General features: G+C 38.1%; 1 protein-coding gene across 43 annotated transcripts in view; it reads right to left on the bottom strand.

Moving 5' to 3' along the window:
* ATXN2 (ataxin 2) overlaps positions 1-14,618 on the bottom strand; it is a 125,163-nt gene that overhangs the window by 28,385 nt on the left and 82,160 nt on the right. For 40 of the 43 annotated variants that reach the window (XR_007471764.1, XR_007471765.1, XR_007471766.1 and 37 more), the window contains 4 exons: positions 9,053-9,354; positions 7,968-8,031; positions 7,190-7,342; positions 6,735-6,801 (listed from right to left, as the gene is read on the bottom strand). Coding sequence is in view for 16 of the 43 variants with exons in the window: in XM_049698183.1 (XP_049554140.1) it covers positions 6,735-6,801; positions 7,190-7,342; positions 7,968-8,031; positions 9,053-9,354 (586 nt within the window). In the remaining 27 variants the exon portion in view is untranslated. The remainder of the gene's footprint in view (positions 1-6,734; positions 6,802-7,189; positions 7,343-7,967; positions 8,032-9,052; positions 9,355-14,618) is intronic. The other 3 variants (XM_033399952.2, XM_033399957.2, XM_004276742.4) reach the window with 1 other exon arrangement.

Here is a 14,618-nt window from a genome sequence, read left to right as displayed (position 1 = left end):
AATCAGACTCCCTGACTTCAGACTATACTACAAAGCTACAGTAATCAAGACAATATGGTACTGGCACAAAAACAGAAATATAGATCAATGGAACAGGATAGAAAGCCCAGAGATAAACTCATGCACATATGGTCACCTTATCTTTGATAAAGGAGGCAAGAATATACAATGGAGAAAAGACAGTCTCTTCAATAAGTGGTGCTGGGAAAACTGGACAGCTACACGTAAAAGAATGAAATTAGAACACTCCCTAACACCATACACAAAAATAAACTCAAACTGGATTAAAGACCTAAATGTAAGGCCAGACACTATAAAACTCTTAGAGGAAAATATAGGCAGAACACTCTATGACATAAATCATAGCAAGATCCTTAGTGACCCACCTCCTAGAGAAATGGAAATAAAAACAAAAAAAACCAAATGGGATGTAATGAAACTTAAAAGCTTTTGCACAGCAAAGGAAACCATAAACAAGATGAAAAGACAACCCTCAGAAAGGGAGAAAATATTTGCAAAAGAAACAACTGACAAAGGATTAATCTCCAAAATATATAAGCAACTCATGCTCAATATCAAAAAGACAAACAACCCAATCCAAACATGGGCAGAAGACATTTCTCCAAAGAAGATACACAGATTTCCAACAAACATGTGAAAGGATGCTAAACATCACTAATCATTAGAGAAATGCAAATCAAAACTACAATGAGGTATCACCAGTCAGAATGGCCATCACACCAGTCAGAATGGCCATCATCAAAAAATCTACAAACAATAAATGCTGGAGAGGGTGTGGAGAAAAGGGAACCCTCTTGCACTGTTGATGGGAATGTAAATTGATACAGCCACTACGGAGAACAGTATGGAGGTTCCTTAAAAAACTAAAAATAGAACTACCATGTGACCCAGCAATCCCACTACTGGGCATATAGCCTGAGGAAAACCATAATTCAAAAAGAGTCATGTACCACAATGTTCACTGCAGCACTATTTACAATAGCCAGGACATGGAAGCAACCTAAGTGTCCATCAACAGATGAATGGATAAAGAAGATATGGCACATATATACAATGTAATATTACTCAGCCATAAAAAGAAATGAAACTGAGTTATCTGTAGTGAGGTGGATGGACCTAGAGTCTGTCATACAGAGTGAAGTAAGTCAGAAAGAGAAAAACAAATACCGTACGCTAACACATATATATGGAATCTAAAAAAAAAAAAAGGTTCTGATGAAACTAAGGGCAGGACAGTAATAAAGACACAAACATAGAGAGTGGACTTAAGGACACGGGGAGGGGGAAGGGTAAGCTGGGATGAAGTGAGAGAGTGGCACTGACATATATACACTACCAAATGTAAAATAGATAGCTAGTGGGAAGCAGCCACATAGCACAGGGAGATCAGCTCTGTGCTTTGTGACCACCTAGAGGGGTGGGATAGGGAGGGTGGGAGGGAGATGCAAGAGGGAGGGGCTATGAGGATATATGTATACATATAGCTGATTCACTTTGTTATACAGCAGCAACTAACAGAACAATGTAAAACAATTATACTCCAATAAAGATGTTAAAAAACAAAACAAAACAAAACACTACTACATAACCCACTGGTCAAAGAAGAAATCATAAGACAGAAAATATTCTGAATGAAATATGAAAATAAAACACATCAAGTTTTAGGGATGTAGCTAAAGCAATGATTAGAAATGTATAGCTTTAAATCTTCTATTCTAATAAAGAAAGTTTTAAAATCAATGATCTAAGCAACTGCCTTAAGAAACTAGAAAAGGAACAGAAAATTAAATCCAAAGAAAACAAAGAAAGGAAATGATAAAGAGAAAAATCAATGAAAGTATTGGATTGGCCAAAAAGTTTGTTTGGTTTTGTTCTATACAATGGCTCTAGTAGTGCTTAGCTGTCTATAACTTCACTCGAAACAATTTTGTTAGATTGTATTGTGGCAGCTGTCACATCAGCGTGCATTTTTAAAAAAACTTATCAAAATTGGTGAATTTTTGTGTAGTCATTTTAATATTGAAGATGGAAGAAAAAAGCAACATTTTCAGCATACTATGCTTTATTACTTCAAGAAAGGTAAAAATGCAAATGAAATGCAAAAAAAAAGATTTCTGTAGTGTACGGAAAAGGTGCTATGACCAATTGAACGTGTCAAAAGTAATTTGCGAAGTTTTGTGCTGGATGATGCTCCACGGTCGGATACATCAGTTGAGGTTGATAGTGATCAAATCGAGACATTAATTGAGAACAATCAACATTCTACCATGTGGGAGATAGCCGATACACTCAAAATGTCCACATCAAGTGATGAAAATCATTTGCACCAGCTTGGTTATGTGAATTGCTTTGATGCTTGGGTTCCATATAGGTTAGGTGAAAAAAACCCTCCTGGACTGTATTTCTGCATGCGATTCTCTACTTGAACATAATGAAAACGTTCTGCTTTTAAAACACATTGTGACGGGCGATGAAAAGGAGATACTGTACAATAATGTGGAATGGAAGAGATCGCTGGGCAAACAAAATGAACCACCACCAACTACAACAAAGGCCAGTCTTCACCCAAAGAAGGTGATGTTGTGTAAATGATGGGATTGGAAGGGAGTCCTCTATTATGAGCTCCTTCTGGAAAACTAAACGATTAATTCCAACAAGTACTACTCTCAATTAGACCAACTGAAAGCAGCACTCGACGAAAAGCATCTGGAATTAGTCAACAGAAAAAGTGTAATCTTCCATCAGGATAACGCAAGACAACATGTTTCTTTGATGACCAGGCAAAAACTGTTTCAGCTTGGCTGGGAAGTTCTGATTTATCTGTTGTATTCATCAGACATTGCACCTTCGGACGTCCATTTATTTCGGTTTTTACAAAGTTCTCTTAATGGAAAAAAATTTTAATTCCCTCAAAGACTGTAAAAGGCACCTGGTACAGTTCTTTGCTCAAAAAGGTAGTAAGTTTTGGGAAGTTGGAATTATGAAGTTGCCTGAAAAATGGCAGAAGGCAGTGGAACAAAATGGTGAATATGTTGTTCCAATAAAGTTCTTGGTGAAAATGAAAAAATGTGTTTTTTTAAAAAATAAATTTATTTTATTTATTTTTGGCTGCATTGGGTCCTAGTTGCTGCGTGCTGGCTTTCTCTAGTTGCAGTGAGCGGGGGCTACTCTTCGTTGTGGTGCACGGCCTTCTCATTGTGGTGGCTTCTCTTGTTGCAAACACAGGCTCTAGAGTGCAGGCTCAGCAGTTGTGGCGCACGGGCCCAGCCGCTCCGTGGCACGTGGGATCTTCCCGGACCGGGGCACGAACCCGCGTCCCCTGCATCAGCAGGCGGACTCCCAACCACTGCACCACCAGGGAAGCCCTGAATAATCTTTTTATGTAATTTCCACTTTGAAAATATATATTTCACACATAAAAAATAAGATTAATTTAAAAAACTATCCTTACAAATGAAACGAACTCAATCAGATTAACCTACCTATGTGTCAAACTGTTGACATAACTCAGTGACTATAGAAAATGGTATTTTGGAAGTAACAAGGGTAGCAACTCCTGACTCTGAAAATTGGCACTTAAAGAATTCTTAGTGAAATAGATACTAAAGAAATCTTATATTTTATTCTGTAGTCCAGGAGTTAGACAACAAATAGTTTGGAAACATCTAATACACATTATAGGAAAATGTAAATAAGCCAGCCTCTAAGATGGCCCCCAATGATCCCGCCACCTGGTATTCACACCCTTATGCAGTCCCCTCCCACAAGCACCAGATTCGCTCTGCTTGATCTATATAGCAAATGACAGAAGTTAAGATACGTCACTTCCAAGGTTAGATTGTTAAACAAACTGTAGCTTCCATTTAGGTCAGTTTCTCTCTGAATACTCACTGTGGGAGAAGCCAGCTGTCATGTTATAACCAGAACTATCCTGCCAACAGCTCTGAGTCTGGAAGCAGATCCACCAGCCCCAGTTCAGATAACCACTGCTCTAGCCAACATCTTGTCTGCAACTTCTTAAGAGACTCTAAGGCAGAACCACCTAGTTAAGTAGCTCCTGGATTCCTGACCCTCAGAAACTAAGTGAAATAATATATGTTTGTTGTTTTAGGCAGCTAAGCTTTGTGGTAATTTGTTCAAAGACAGATATTATTAACTCAATAGCAATGAATATATCCAATGACCAGAAAATGGTTTCTAAATACTATTTCCCAGCAAAGAGAATGAGGGTTGCTTGGAGGATTACTGATCCAGGTCTAGAGTCAGAAGAAGATTAGCCTGAGACATCAAATTTGTAGCAGAAAGGAAGCTATCAGAGACAAATGAGTAGTACCCAAAGGACACGGGAGCCAACCTGAAGGGATTACCATCGATCAAAGATGGGACAATGGGAGCAGCAAAAAGAAAATAATTGACTGAAATACAATGAATATATAAAATTATATGAAAATCCATGTATTCATAACTTTCCCATACAAACTATTTCAGGATACCTAAACAGCCCTTGTTAAAAAGAACAGTCCCTTACAGAATGATTCTAGCTAATAAATGGAGAAGAAATACTAGAAACTGAGAAATCGCTGTTTTCAAACTCCTAATTACAGTGATTTCCAAAGTATGGCCCTGTACCAGCAGGATCACTAGAGAATTGGGTTTTTTATAAATTGCACTAGAAAAGTAAATTCTCAGGCTATGCCCCAAACCTACTGTATTAGAAATTCTGGGGATGGGGCCAAGCAATTGGTGTTTTTAACAAACTCTCTAAGTGATTCTAATGTACACTAAAATTTGAGAACCACGCCCAATGAAAAGGTGATGTTACGTATCAATCATTAATGAATTAGATGAAAGACTAATAGAAAACTTTACGATTGGGGAGGGGAGGATCAGGCTATCACCACCTGAACCCTTAATAAATCTTACCATAACGCAAAGTAGGACCAGATATTGTACAGCTCTCGAATGATCCAATATAGAGTACTCACAAATATCTATCAAGTATTCTTATCTCTTCCCGTAAAAAAGTTAAACCTAAATGTAAACAATGACATCACCAGAAGTAAAGAGACAAATCTAGAATACAGGACATGCTACATAGTAATTGGTTTCTGCCACAAAGCAACAGCAGTGGTAAAAACAGCAGGGGAACTACAAAGACATGTAACAAATATAATAATGTGAAGATCTTATTTTGATCCGTATTCAAAACAAACGGACTGTAAAAATATATTCTTGGCCCAGTCAGGATAATCTGATTATGATGGTTATTAGATGATAAAAAGAATTACTGTTTATTTTTATAAAGTGTGATAACAGACTCTGGCTATCTAACAAAAATGTCCATACTTTTATATATGATACACACGTATGTATGTAGAAATGAAAAAGTATGTAGAAATGAAATGGCAGGTCCTCAGAATAAGATTAACCCTATAACTAGATAACTTTAAATGATCTAAGGTAGAGTTCTTCCAATAGGTTCCAGTGTTCTAAGGAAAGATAAAGGATATCATACTTTTTTTTTTTTTTTGGCTGCACCACACAGCTTGTGGGATCTTAGTTCCCTGACCAGGGACTGAACCTGCGCCCCCTGCATTGGAAGCGCAGAGTCTTAACCACTGGACTGCCAGGGAAGTCCCGGAAGCAACTTAAATTTAAATGTCCATCAACAGATGAATGGATAAGGAAGATGTGGTATATAGATAATGGAATATTACTCAGCCATAAAAAAGAATGAAATAATGCCATTTGCAGCAATATGGATGAACCCAGAGATTATCATACTAATGGTGAAGGAAGTCAGGCAGAGAAAGACAAATATCATACGATATCACGTATATGAGCCTAAAATATGACACAAACGAACTTATTTACAAAACAAATGGACTCACAGACACAGAAAATAAACTATGGTCACCAAAGGGGAATGTGGTGGGGACACATGAGGCGCCTGGGACTGGCTGATACAAACTACCATATATGAGACAGACAACACAGGGAACTCCAGTCAATACCTTGCAATAAACTATAATGGAAAAGAAAAAAAGAAGTGAAATTTGCGTGATGGGGGTAATTAGTGGGCACTGAGAAATGACTTTACTATATAAACCATTCTACTTTCTATTCTCAATAAAATTATAGCAAATAATTGCTCTCAATTACCTAAATGGCAAAAGAGGGGAACCCTTTAGCATTTTTCAACATTAAGAAATTTCCTTTTAAGATAAATATGTGTTTTTTTTCTATGAAGGCTCTTCTACACAGAGAATACTAGATTATACAACACTCTCATTTTAAAGATGAGGAAACATTCCTCTAATAGCATTTTGATGGTTTCTGAAGTGAGCCATCTCTGCTCAAAAAGAAATTCTAAATTTTTGGGAAAAAAATCATATATTATATAAAATAAGAACGTCAGCAGCTAGTTAATTAACGTAGCGAACGCTTTTTCCAAATTTAACATTGAAAACTTCAAAATTAAATCACTTTTTGTGAAGAGGATCCTGAAATTCACGACTGATGGGTATTTTCTCCTCCTGTTTTTGTTCATAAAAATGCATCTAAATACCTGATGTAACGTTGAGCAACAGAAGTCAATGAACAGCTTCATTGAAAGTCAAAACTGAACCACAAATATTTATTCATTATAAACTGAGTTATTTAATTCATGCAGCATGCAAACTACAAGCAAATACAGGCAGGATTATTCTCACCTTTACCTGCTCTATATGTCTTGGCTTGATTGACGGGCATGGGCGTCATAGGTATAGGATATAAAGGCTTAAGGGAATAAAAAAAACAAAAACAAAAACTGAAGATTAGGCTCTCAAGATAGTAAGAATGTATTTTATCACTCTCTCTTAGTTGCATATTGCTAGAGAGCTAGCTCTGAGGTTTCCTGATTCTTTATGAGTCATTAAAAAATAAAATCACACCCACAGCTAAAAGGACAAACCCCGAACTACAGTAAATCTGAATCATATTTCTTACCAGAAACATTCTCAGATTTAGGTCCTTAAACTAACAGCACACCACACTGCAAGCTTCCACTTTTTAAATACCTCTGTTATACCATCACTGCCTCAAATCACTGCATACCTACAGAGTGTTTGGTGTCAAATACAAATAACTCAGAGAGGGTAAATGAACACCAAATTCTATGACTTACTTGCACTCCTGGGCTCACTGGGACTGGATACATCATATTTGGTGCAAAACAAACAGGTTGAGTATAAACTGGAGTTGGCTGCTGATGACCCACCATAGATGGGCTAGGTTGTGCTTGAGGACGAGGCGAAGTTGGGGTGGTAGAAGGCTTTGGCTACAAAAACAAAAATCAACTACCTTCAGGTGAAAAGCTAACCATTACTGCAATTTGAGGACTGATTCCCCCCATCTTTCTCAGTTCTACTCACTGTTGATAAGCAGTACCTCTTAATGAAAACACCTCACAGAAAATAAACTTCCACATGTTTCAAATAAAAGAAAAAAAATACTTGGTTATGTTACCAATAACCAAGTATTATTGGTTGATTAATGTTACCAATTAATCAACAATGCTATTAAAAACAGCAGTGGTGATTTTTAAGGAACTGGAGACTGTTTTTAAAAATTAAAAAATAAACACATCATCTTACAAAGTCAGTAGAATAATAACTGTATATCTGTGAACCTGAGAGCCTTGTTGGCCAACCATCTTCAAATTCTGAGTCAGAAAAATTAAAAAATTTGCCCCAGACCACATCTAATTGATGACAAAACTAGCATTTATTCCTATGGCTCAAAAATATTCATTAATGACTACAGAACAAAAAAGAACTTAAACTAAAAGTTATTTTAGCATACTATAACTGAATTTAGATGGCAGGAATGGGAAAGGGAATATTACTACAAATAATTTTTTTTTTTAAGAGGCTAGATTACTTCAAAGAGAGAGAAAAACTTACCTGAGAAAAGGAACGAGGGTTGAACTCCTTCGCATTGGGATTCAACGTTGATTTCCTCACTTGCCTACACCGGAAAAATAATAAAGCCCAGTGAAATCTGCATGGAACTTATGCTACTGTAAAGTCTTTTATACCTGACAGTTTTTTTTAAATGGCTAAACATTTAAACAATTCTCACTAGAAGATCACTAACTCTCTTAATTAAAACACACATATACATAATTACTAGCCAAAAAAGGACAAATTTTTAAAAAAGTGTAATACGAATGGTTCTCTCAAAAGCAATCAACAAAACTTAAACTGAAAAGACAGTAGCCCCTTATAAAATATCCATAAAAGCCATCCTTAATATACCAATTCTCTAGCATGCAGTATTTTTTATGTGATAAATTGTTTCCTATATGAAATATCTTGGGAAAAACCATGATTCTAATAAAAAATTTTTGCCTCAAATTAAGAATAAGTGCTCCTTGACTTACCAATATTTGCATTCCAAAAGTTCATCTGTAACTGGGTTGTATGGAACCCAGAACAAATAAATCAATGGTGGTGTGGTTAGGTTCCGAGACTAGCCCACAAAAGCCCATTTAATTGATAATATATTGGATGTGCAGAATTAATTCTATTTTAACAAATCTAACTATTAACTAAAACTTTTTTTTTTTTGACGGAAAACACGTTGAATTCCAAGTAGGGGCACCAGAGACTTCTCTCTCTTCTTGGCAGTGTAAGTTCTTAGTCGAGTAGCACAGCCAGGAGGTGGGTACTGACTAGCATACAGGGGATATCAGTCCCAAAGCCAGTGATTTTTCAACTCCCATTAAGCCATAATTAAGCCATTCTTAATTTATGCATAGGGTTTTTTTGCCACAGGGTGGAAAAACGATGGAGGAGGGAAGAAGAGTATAGGGTGCAATGACCTAAATGACTTAAGACGTCATTTGTTTAGACCAGTTTTTTCTTAAGTTGAGAGCTATTTATAAAGCAGTCTAAAAGTCTAGATAGATTCTTGAGTTGGAAGGCTCTGGACACCTTAAGGAAAAGTTAAGTAAGTAACAGGCGTGCTAAATTCCAGGTTTACTCACTCAGCTGCATCTTTCTTCTCCTCTTTATCATCTTTCTCTTGTTTACATCCTGGACTGGAAGTCTGAACCCCTTGGGATGTGACCTCAGGTCCCCTCTTGTGCTCCGTGTTACTGAGGATTGAAGGTGAAATGCTGGGACTGCTCGGCTTGCTGCTGCCACTGGTGCAGTTGCTGCTATTTTCAATGAAAGAATCCTTAGCATTTGGTTCAATTTTGTCTTTGATCAAATCTCTTGATTTTTCTCCCTCTCTATTTTTGTTTAGCAGCTGATCCATAGATTCAGAAGTAGAACTTGGCTGTAACTAAATAAAGGAAATAATTATACTTAAATATTTTCAATAACTCTAGTAATCAATTTTTTTCCACAAGCACAAACTGAATAAGGCTTTTTTCGAACTTTACGAGTAATGTTTTCATTGTAAGGCAACAATAACAAAATGTCTATACAACACAACTACAGCCATCCAAGCACTAAAATGTCCCAGCCTGAAAAGTTAAATATTTACTGAGTGCATACCATGTGTCAGAAACTGTGTGTGCTAGGAATGGAAATATGAAATAGTTCCTATCCTCCCAAAGCTTTCCATCTGGATGAGATCAGACACTTTTGACAAACTGGGGTAAATGCTATAGGATCCCACGGCAAAAAGCAACTCACGGAAAGAGAAGGCTTCTCAATGGAAATGTCATCTAGTCTAAAGTGTGAAAGATCTTGGGGGTTTGTGGGGGAGTTTGGAAAAGGGACTAATAGTCTAAGTACAAGAAACAGCATGTTTAAAGACCCATAGGAAAGGGAGAAGATGGCCCCGCTGTGGAACAGAAAAGTACTGGCGGGCACGAGATGAGTCAAGAAATGACAAATTCACCCAGGAGGAGCGAGATGATAAAGGAACTTGAAAGCTAGGTTAAGAACTCTAACTTTTAGTTCTCAGGATAATGAGAAGTCACTGAAGAATTTTAAGCAGGTACAGACTGAGAAGATTTATAGTTCACAAAGATAAGCACAGCAGCTTTGTGGAAAATGAACTGCAGGAAGCCAAGTAAGAGTGTAGAGAGACCATTATGGCGGCTGGACTAAGACCTGGGCTTGACCTTGAGAAGTGGTGAGTTGGAAAGTCTGAAGTAGGTGGATTCAAAGGGAGACCTGGCTAGACATGTAGGTCAGTTAGACCTTGTAACCCATAAAGGAAACCACAAAACAGAAGCACCAACAAGAAGACCAGAAGACAAAAACGTTAGTAAAATAAGTGATGGGGTTTTTAAGTTTGCAGACCAGAAGCAGTCAATGCTACTACTGTCTGATGATGATTTAAGATGCCCTACTCCACAGAAGAAAGAAAACAGGAATAGCTGAAGGAAATGACAAGAAAAAGAGAAGAAAAGGGCAGCAAGTAGAAGGAGCCATGGTGGAAATGAGAATAAATCCAAGCAGCAGCCCTAGGCAGTGAGAATAAGCTAAAGAGCAATTGTGCAGCAGAAGGGGCTGCAAGACGAGAGACAATCTACCTCCTCAGCCTCAGGAAAGGCGGACCACTGTCAATTCTCACTACCGGAGCCCTTGGTATCCTGGCAAGCAGCACCACACATCTCAGGGGCTTCTCAAGCTTCACTGCATCACCAATATAGTTATAAAGTAGTTGACGGCAGAAGGTGAAAGCAACATTTGGACACAGTGGGAGTTTAAGTCACAATATAGGTACTTAATGTTTAGTAGAGGCTATATGCGTAACGGACCAATTGTGTATTGCATAAAACTTTAAATATTTGTCACAAGGGTCTTTGAGCGAGGCAAAAATAAGGCTTTTGATGTTGTTATTCATATAATGGCAAACATACCTATAGTACTCACTATGGGTTGGACACTGTTCTAAACTATTTACAAACTCATTCATTCAGTCATTGTAACAGCCCTATTTGATGTACATACTATTAGCGCAATCTTATAAATGAGGAAAATAAGGCACAATTATTCATGCTTTTGAACATTTTTCCGTATTTCCTATCTGCAATATACTAAACAAAAGAAAACTGAGATTATTCTCCTTTTTTTTTTTTTTTTTTTTTTTTTTTGCGTTACGCGGGCCTCTCACTGTTGTGGCTTCTCCCGTTGCGGAGCACAGGCTCTGGACGTGCAGGCTCAGCGGCCATGGCTCACGGGCCCAGCCGCTCCGTGGCATGTGGGATCTTCCCGGACTGGGGCACGAACCTGTGTCCCCTGCATCGGCAGGCGGACTCTCAACCACTGCGCCACTAGGGAAGCCCCTCCTTTTTATTTTTTCAAAATTGAACCACTGTTTTCTTTTATTGAGAAATAATTCACATGTAACATCGTATTAGTTGCAGATGTACAACATTGTGATTCAATATACGTATGTACTGCAAAATGATCAAAATGTCTAGTTAATAGCCATTACCACACAGTTAAAAATTTTTTTCTTATGGTGGGAACTATGTAGACCTACTCTCTTAGCAACTTTCAAATATACCATACAGTATTATTGACTATAGTCACTATGCTGTACATTACTTCCCCATGACTTATTTATAACTGGAAGTTTGTGCCTTTTGACCACCTTCACTCATTTTGCTGCACCCACTGCCTCTGGCAACCACCAATCAGTACTGATGAGTCTGGGTTTTGTTTTGTTTTCTTTCTTTTTTTTAAGATTCCACAAATAAGTGAGAGCATACAATATTTGAACTTCTCTGACTTATTTCACTTAGCATAATGCCCTCAAGGGCCATCCATGTTGTCAAAAATGGCAATTACTCGTCTTTTTTATGGCTGAAGAGTAATTCCATTGTGTGTGTGCATATACATGCAGATATCTTGTGAGTTAGTGTTTTCGCTTCCTTTGGATAAATACCCAGAAGTGGAACTGCTGGATCATATGATAGTTCTATTTTTAATTTTTTGAGGAACCTTCATACTGTTTTCCATAGTGGCTGCACCAATTTACCCACCAATAGTGCACAGAGGTTCCCTTTTCTCCACATCCTGGCCAGGACTTGTTATTTCTTGTTTTGTATTTTTGAGAACAGCCATTCTAACAGGTATGAGATACCTCATTGTGGTTTTGTTTTTCTAAAATATTTGTTTATTTATTTATTTATTTGGCTGCATCGGGTCTTAGTTGTGACACGTGGGCTCTTTGTTATAGCGGGCAGGCTTCTCTCTATTTGTGGTGCACAGGCTTCGTTGCCCCGCAGCATATGGGATCTCAGTTCCCTGACCAGGGATTAAACCTACATCCCCTGCATTGGAAGGCAGACTCTTAACCACTGGACCACCAGCGAAGTCCCCTCATTGTGGTTTTGATGTACGTTTCCTTAATAATTTCCTTAATAATTACATTTCCTTAATAATGTCCTTAATAATTAGTGAGGACCTTTTCATGGACCCGTCGGCCATCTTTACATCTTCTTTGGAAAAAATGTCTATTTAGATCCTGTGCTCATTTTAAAATCGATTGTATTTTTGCTATTTAACTTGTATGAGTTCTGTATACATTTTGGATATTAACTCATAAGATATATGACTTACAAATACTTTCCCCATTTGGTAGTTCCCTTTAACTTTGTTGATGGCTTCCTTTGCTATGCAGAAGACTTTTAATCTGATGTAGTCCCAGCTGTTTAGTTTTGCTTTTGTTGCCTTTGTTTCTATTGTCAAATAAGAAAATCACTGCTAAGGCCAACGTCAAGGAGCTCTTGCCTATGTTTTCTTCTAGGAATTTTATGGTTTCAGATCCTACTGTCACATCTTTAATCCATTTTGAGTTGATTTTTGTGTATGGTATAAGGCAGTGGTGCAGGACTTCCCTGGTGGCACAGTGGTTAAAAATCTGTCTGCCAGTGCAGGGGACATGGGTTCAAGCCCTGGCCCTGGAAGATCCCACATGCCACGGAGCAACTAAACCCATGCACCACAACTACTGAGCCTGTGCTCTAGAGCCCGTGGGCCACAACTATTGAAGCCCGCATGCCTAGAGCCCGTGCTCCGCAACACTCTGCAACAAGAGAAGCCACTGCAATAAGAAGCCCACGCACCACAACAAGAGTAGCCCCCGCTTGCCCCAACCAGAAGAAGGCTGCTTGCAGCAACGAAGATCAAACGCAGTCAAAAAATAAATAATTAAAAAAAAAAAGAGAGAGAGACAGTGGTGCAGTTTCATTCTTTTGAATGTGGCTGTTCAGTTTTCCCAACACCACTTATTGAAAAGACTGTCCTTTCCCCATAGTATGTTCTTGGCTCTTCTGTCATAAATTAATTGACTGTATATGCATGAGTTTATTTCTGGGCTCTTTGTTGTTTCATTGATCTGTTTCTGTTTTTATGCCAACACCATACTGTTTAGATTACTACCTCTTTGTAATACAGTTTGAAATCAGAGTGTGTGATACCTCCAGTTTTGTTCTTTCTCAAGACTGCTTTGGCTATTCAGGTCTTTTATGGTTCCATATAAAATTTTAGGATCGTTTGCGTTATTTCTGTAAAAAAATCCATTGGAATTTTGATAGGATTGCAATGAATCCATAGATTGCTTTGGGTAGAATGGACATTTTTATGGGAAAACTAAAATTCTTATGTGACTCAGAGAAAAAGAAACCTGTGATTGCCAGTACAACTTTGGTTCATCTATGTTTTGGTAATAAAAATTAATATTTATTGAGTATATACTATGTGTCAAGAACTATATTAAACACTTTACAGGCAGTATCTCATTAATTTTCAGAAGAACACGATGAAGTAGTTCTACAATTATCCCATTTTGGCTTGGGAGATGTAGACAACATGCCTCAATGTTGTACAGAGGGCAAGATTTAAACCTAGATCATTGGGACTTCCCTGGTGGCGCAGTGGTTAAGAATCTGCCCGCAATGCGGGGGACACGGGTTCAAGCCCTGGTCTGGAAAGATCCCACATGCCGCGGAGCAACTATGCCCCTGCACCACAACGACTGAGCCCGTGCACCACAACTACCGAAGCCCGCATGCCTAGAGCCTGTGCTCCGCATCAAGAGAAGCCACCACGATGAGAAGCCACCACAATGAGAAGCCTGCGCACTGCAATGAAGGGTAGCCCCCGCTCACCACAACTAGAGAAACCCTGCACGCAGCAACGAAGATCCAATGCAGCCCAAAAAAATATAAATAAATAAATTTATTTTAAAAAAAATAATAAAATTACTCAAAATATAAATTGGCGCAACCACTAGGAACAACAGTATGGAGGTTCCTTAAAAAACTAAAACTAGAGCTACCAAATGATCCAGCAATCCCACTCCTGGGCATATATTTGGAAAAGACAAAAACTCTAATTTGAAAAGATACGTGCACCCCAACGTTCACAGCAGCACTATTTACAACCACCACAACGTGCAAGCAATCTAAGTGTCCATCGACAGATGAACGGATAAAGAAGATGTGGTGTGATGTGTAGGTATACACACACACACACACACATACACACACACAAACTCAGCCATAAAAAAGAATGAAATAATGCCATTTGCAGCAACATGGATGGACCTAGAGATTATCATACAAAGTGAAGTAAGTCAGA

Source organism: Orcinus orca, chromosome 15, assembly GCF_937001465.1.
Source record: "Orcinus orca chromosome 15, mOrcOrc1.1, whole genome shotgun sequence".
Taxonomy (NCBI): Eukaryota; Metazoa; Chordata; class Mammalia; order Artiodactyla; family Delphinidae; genus Orcinus; species Orcinus orca.
Note: the sequence above shows the minus strand (reverse complement) of the source record. Positions and strands in the feature narration are given on the sequence as shown.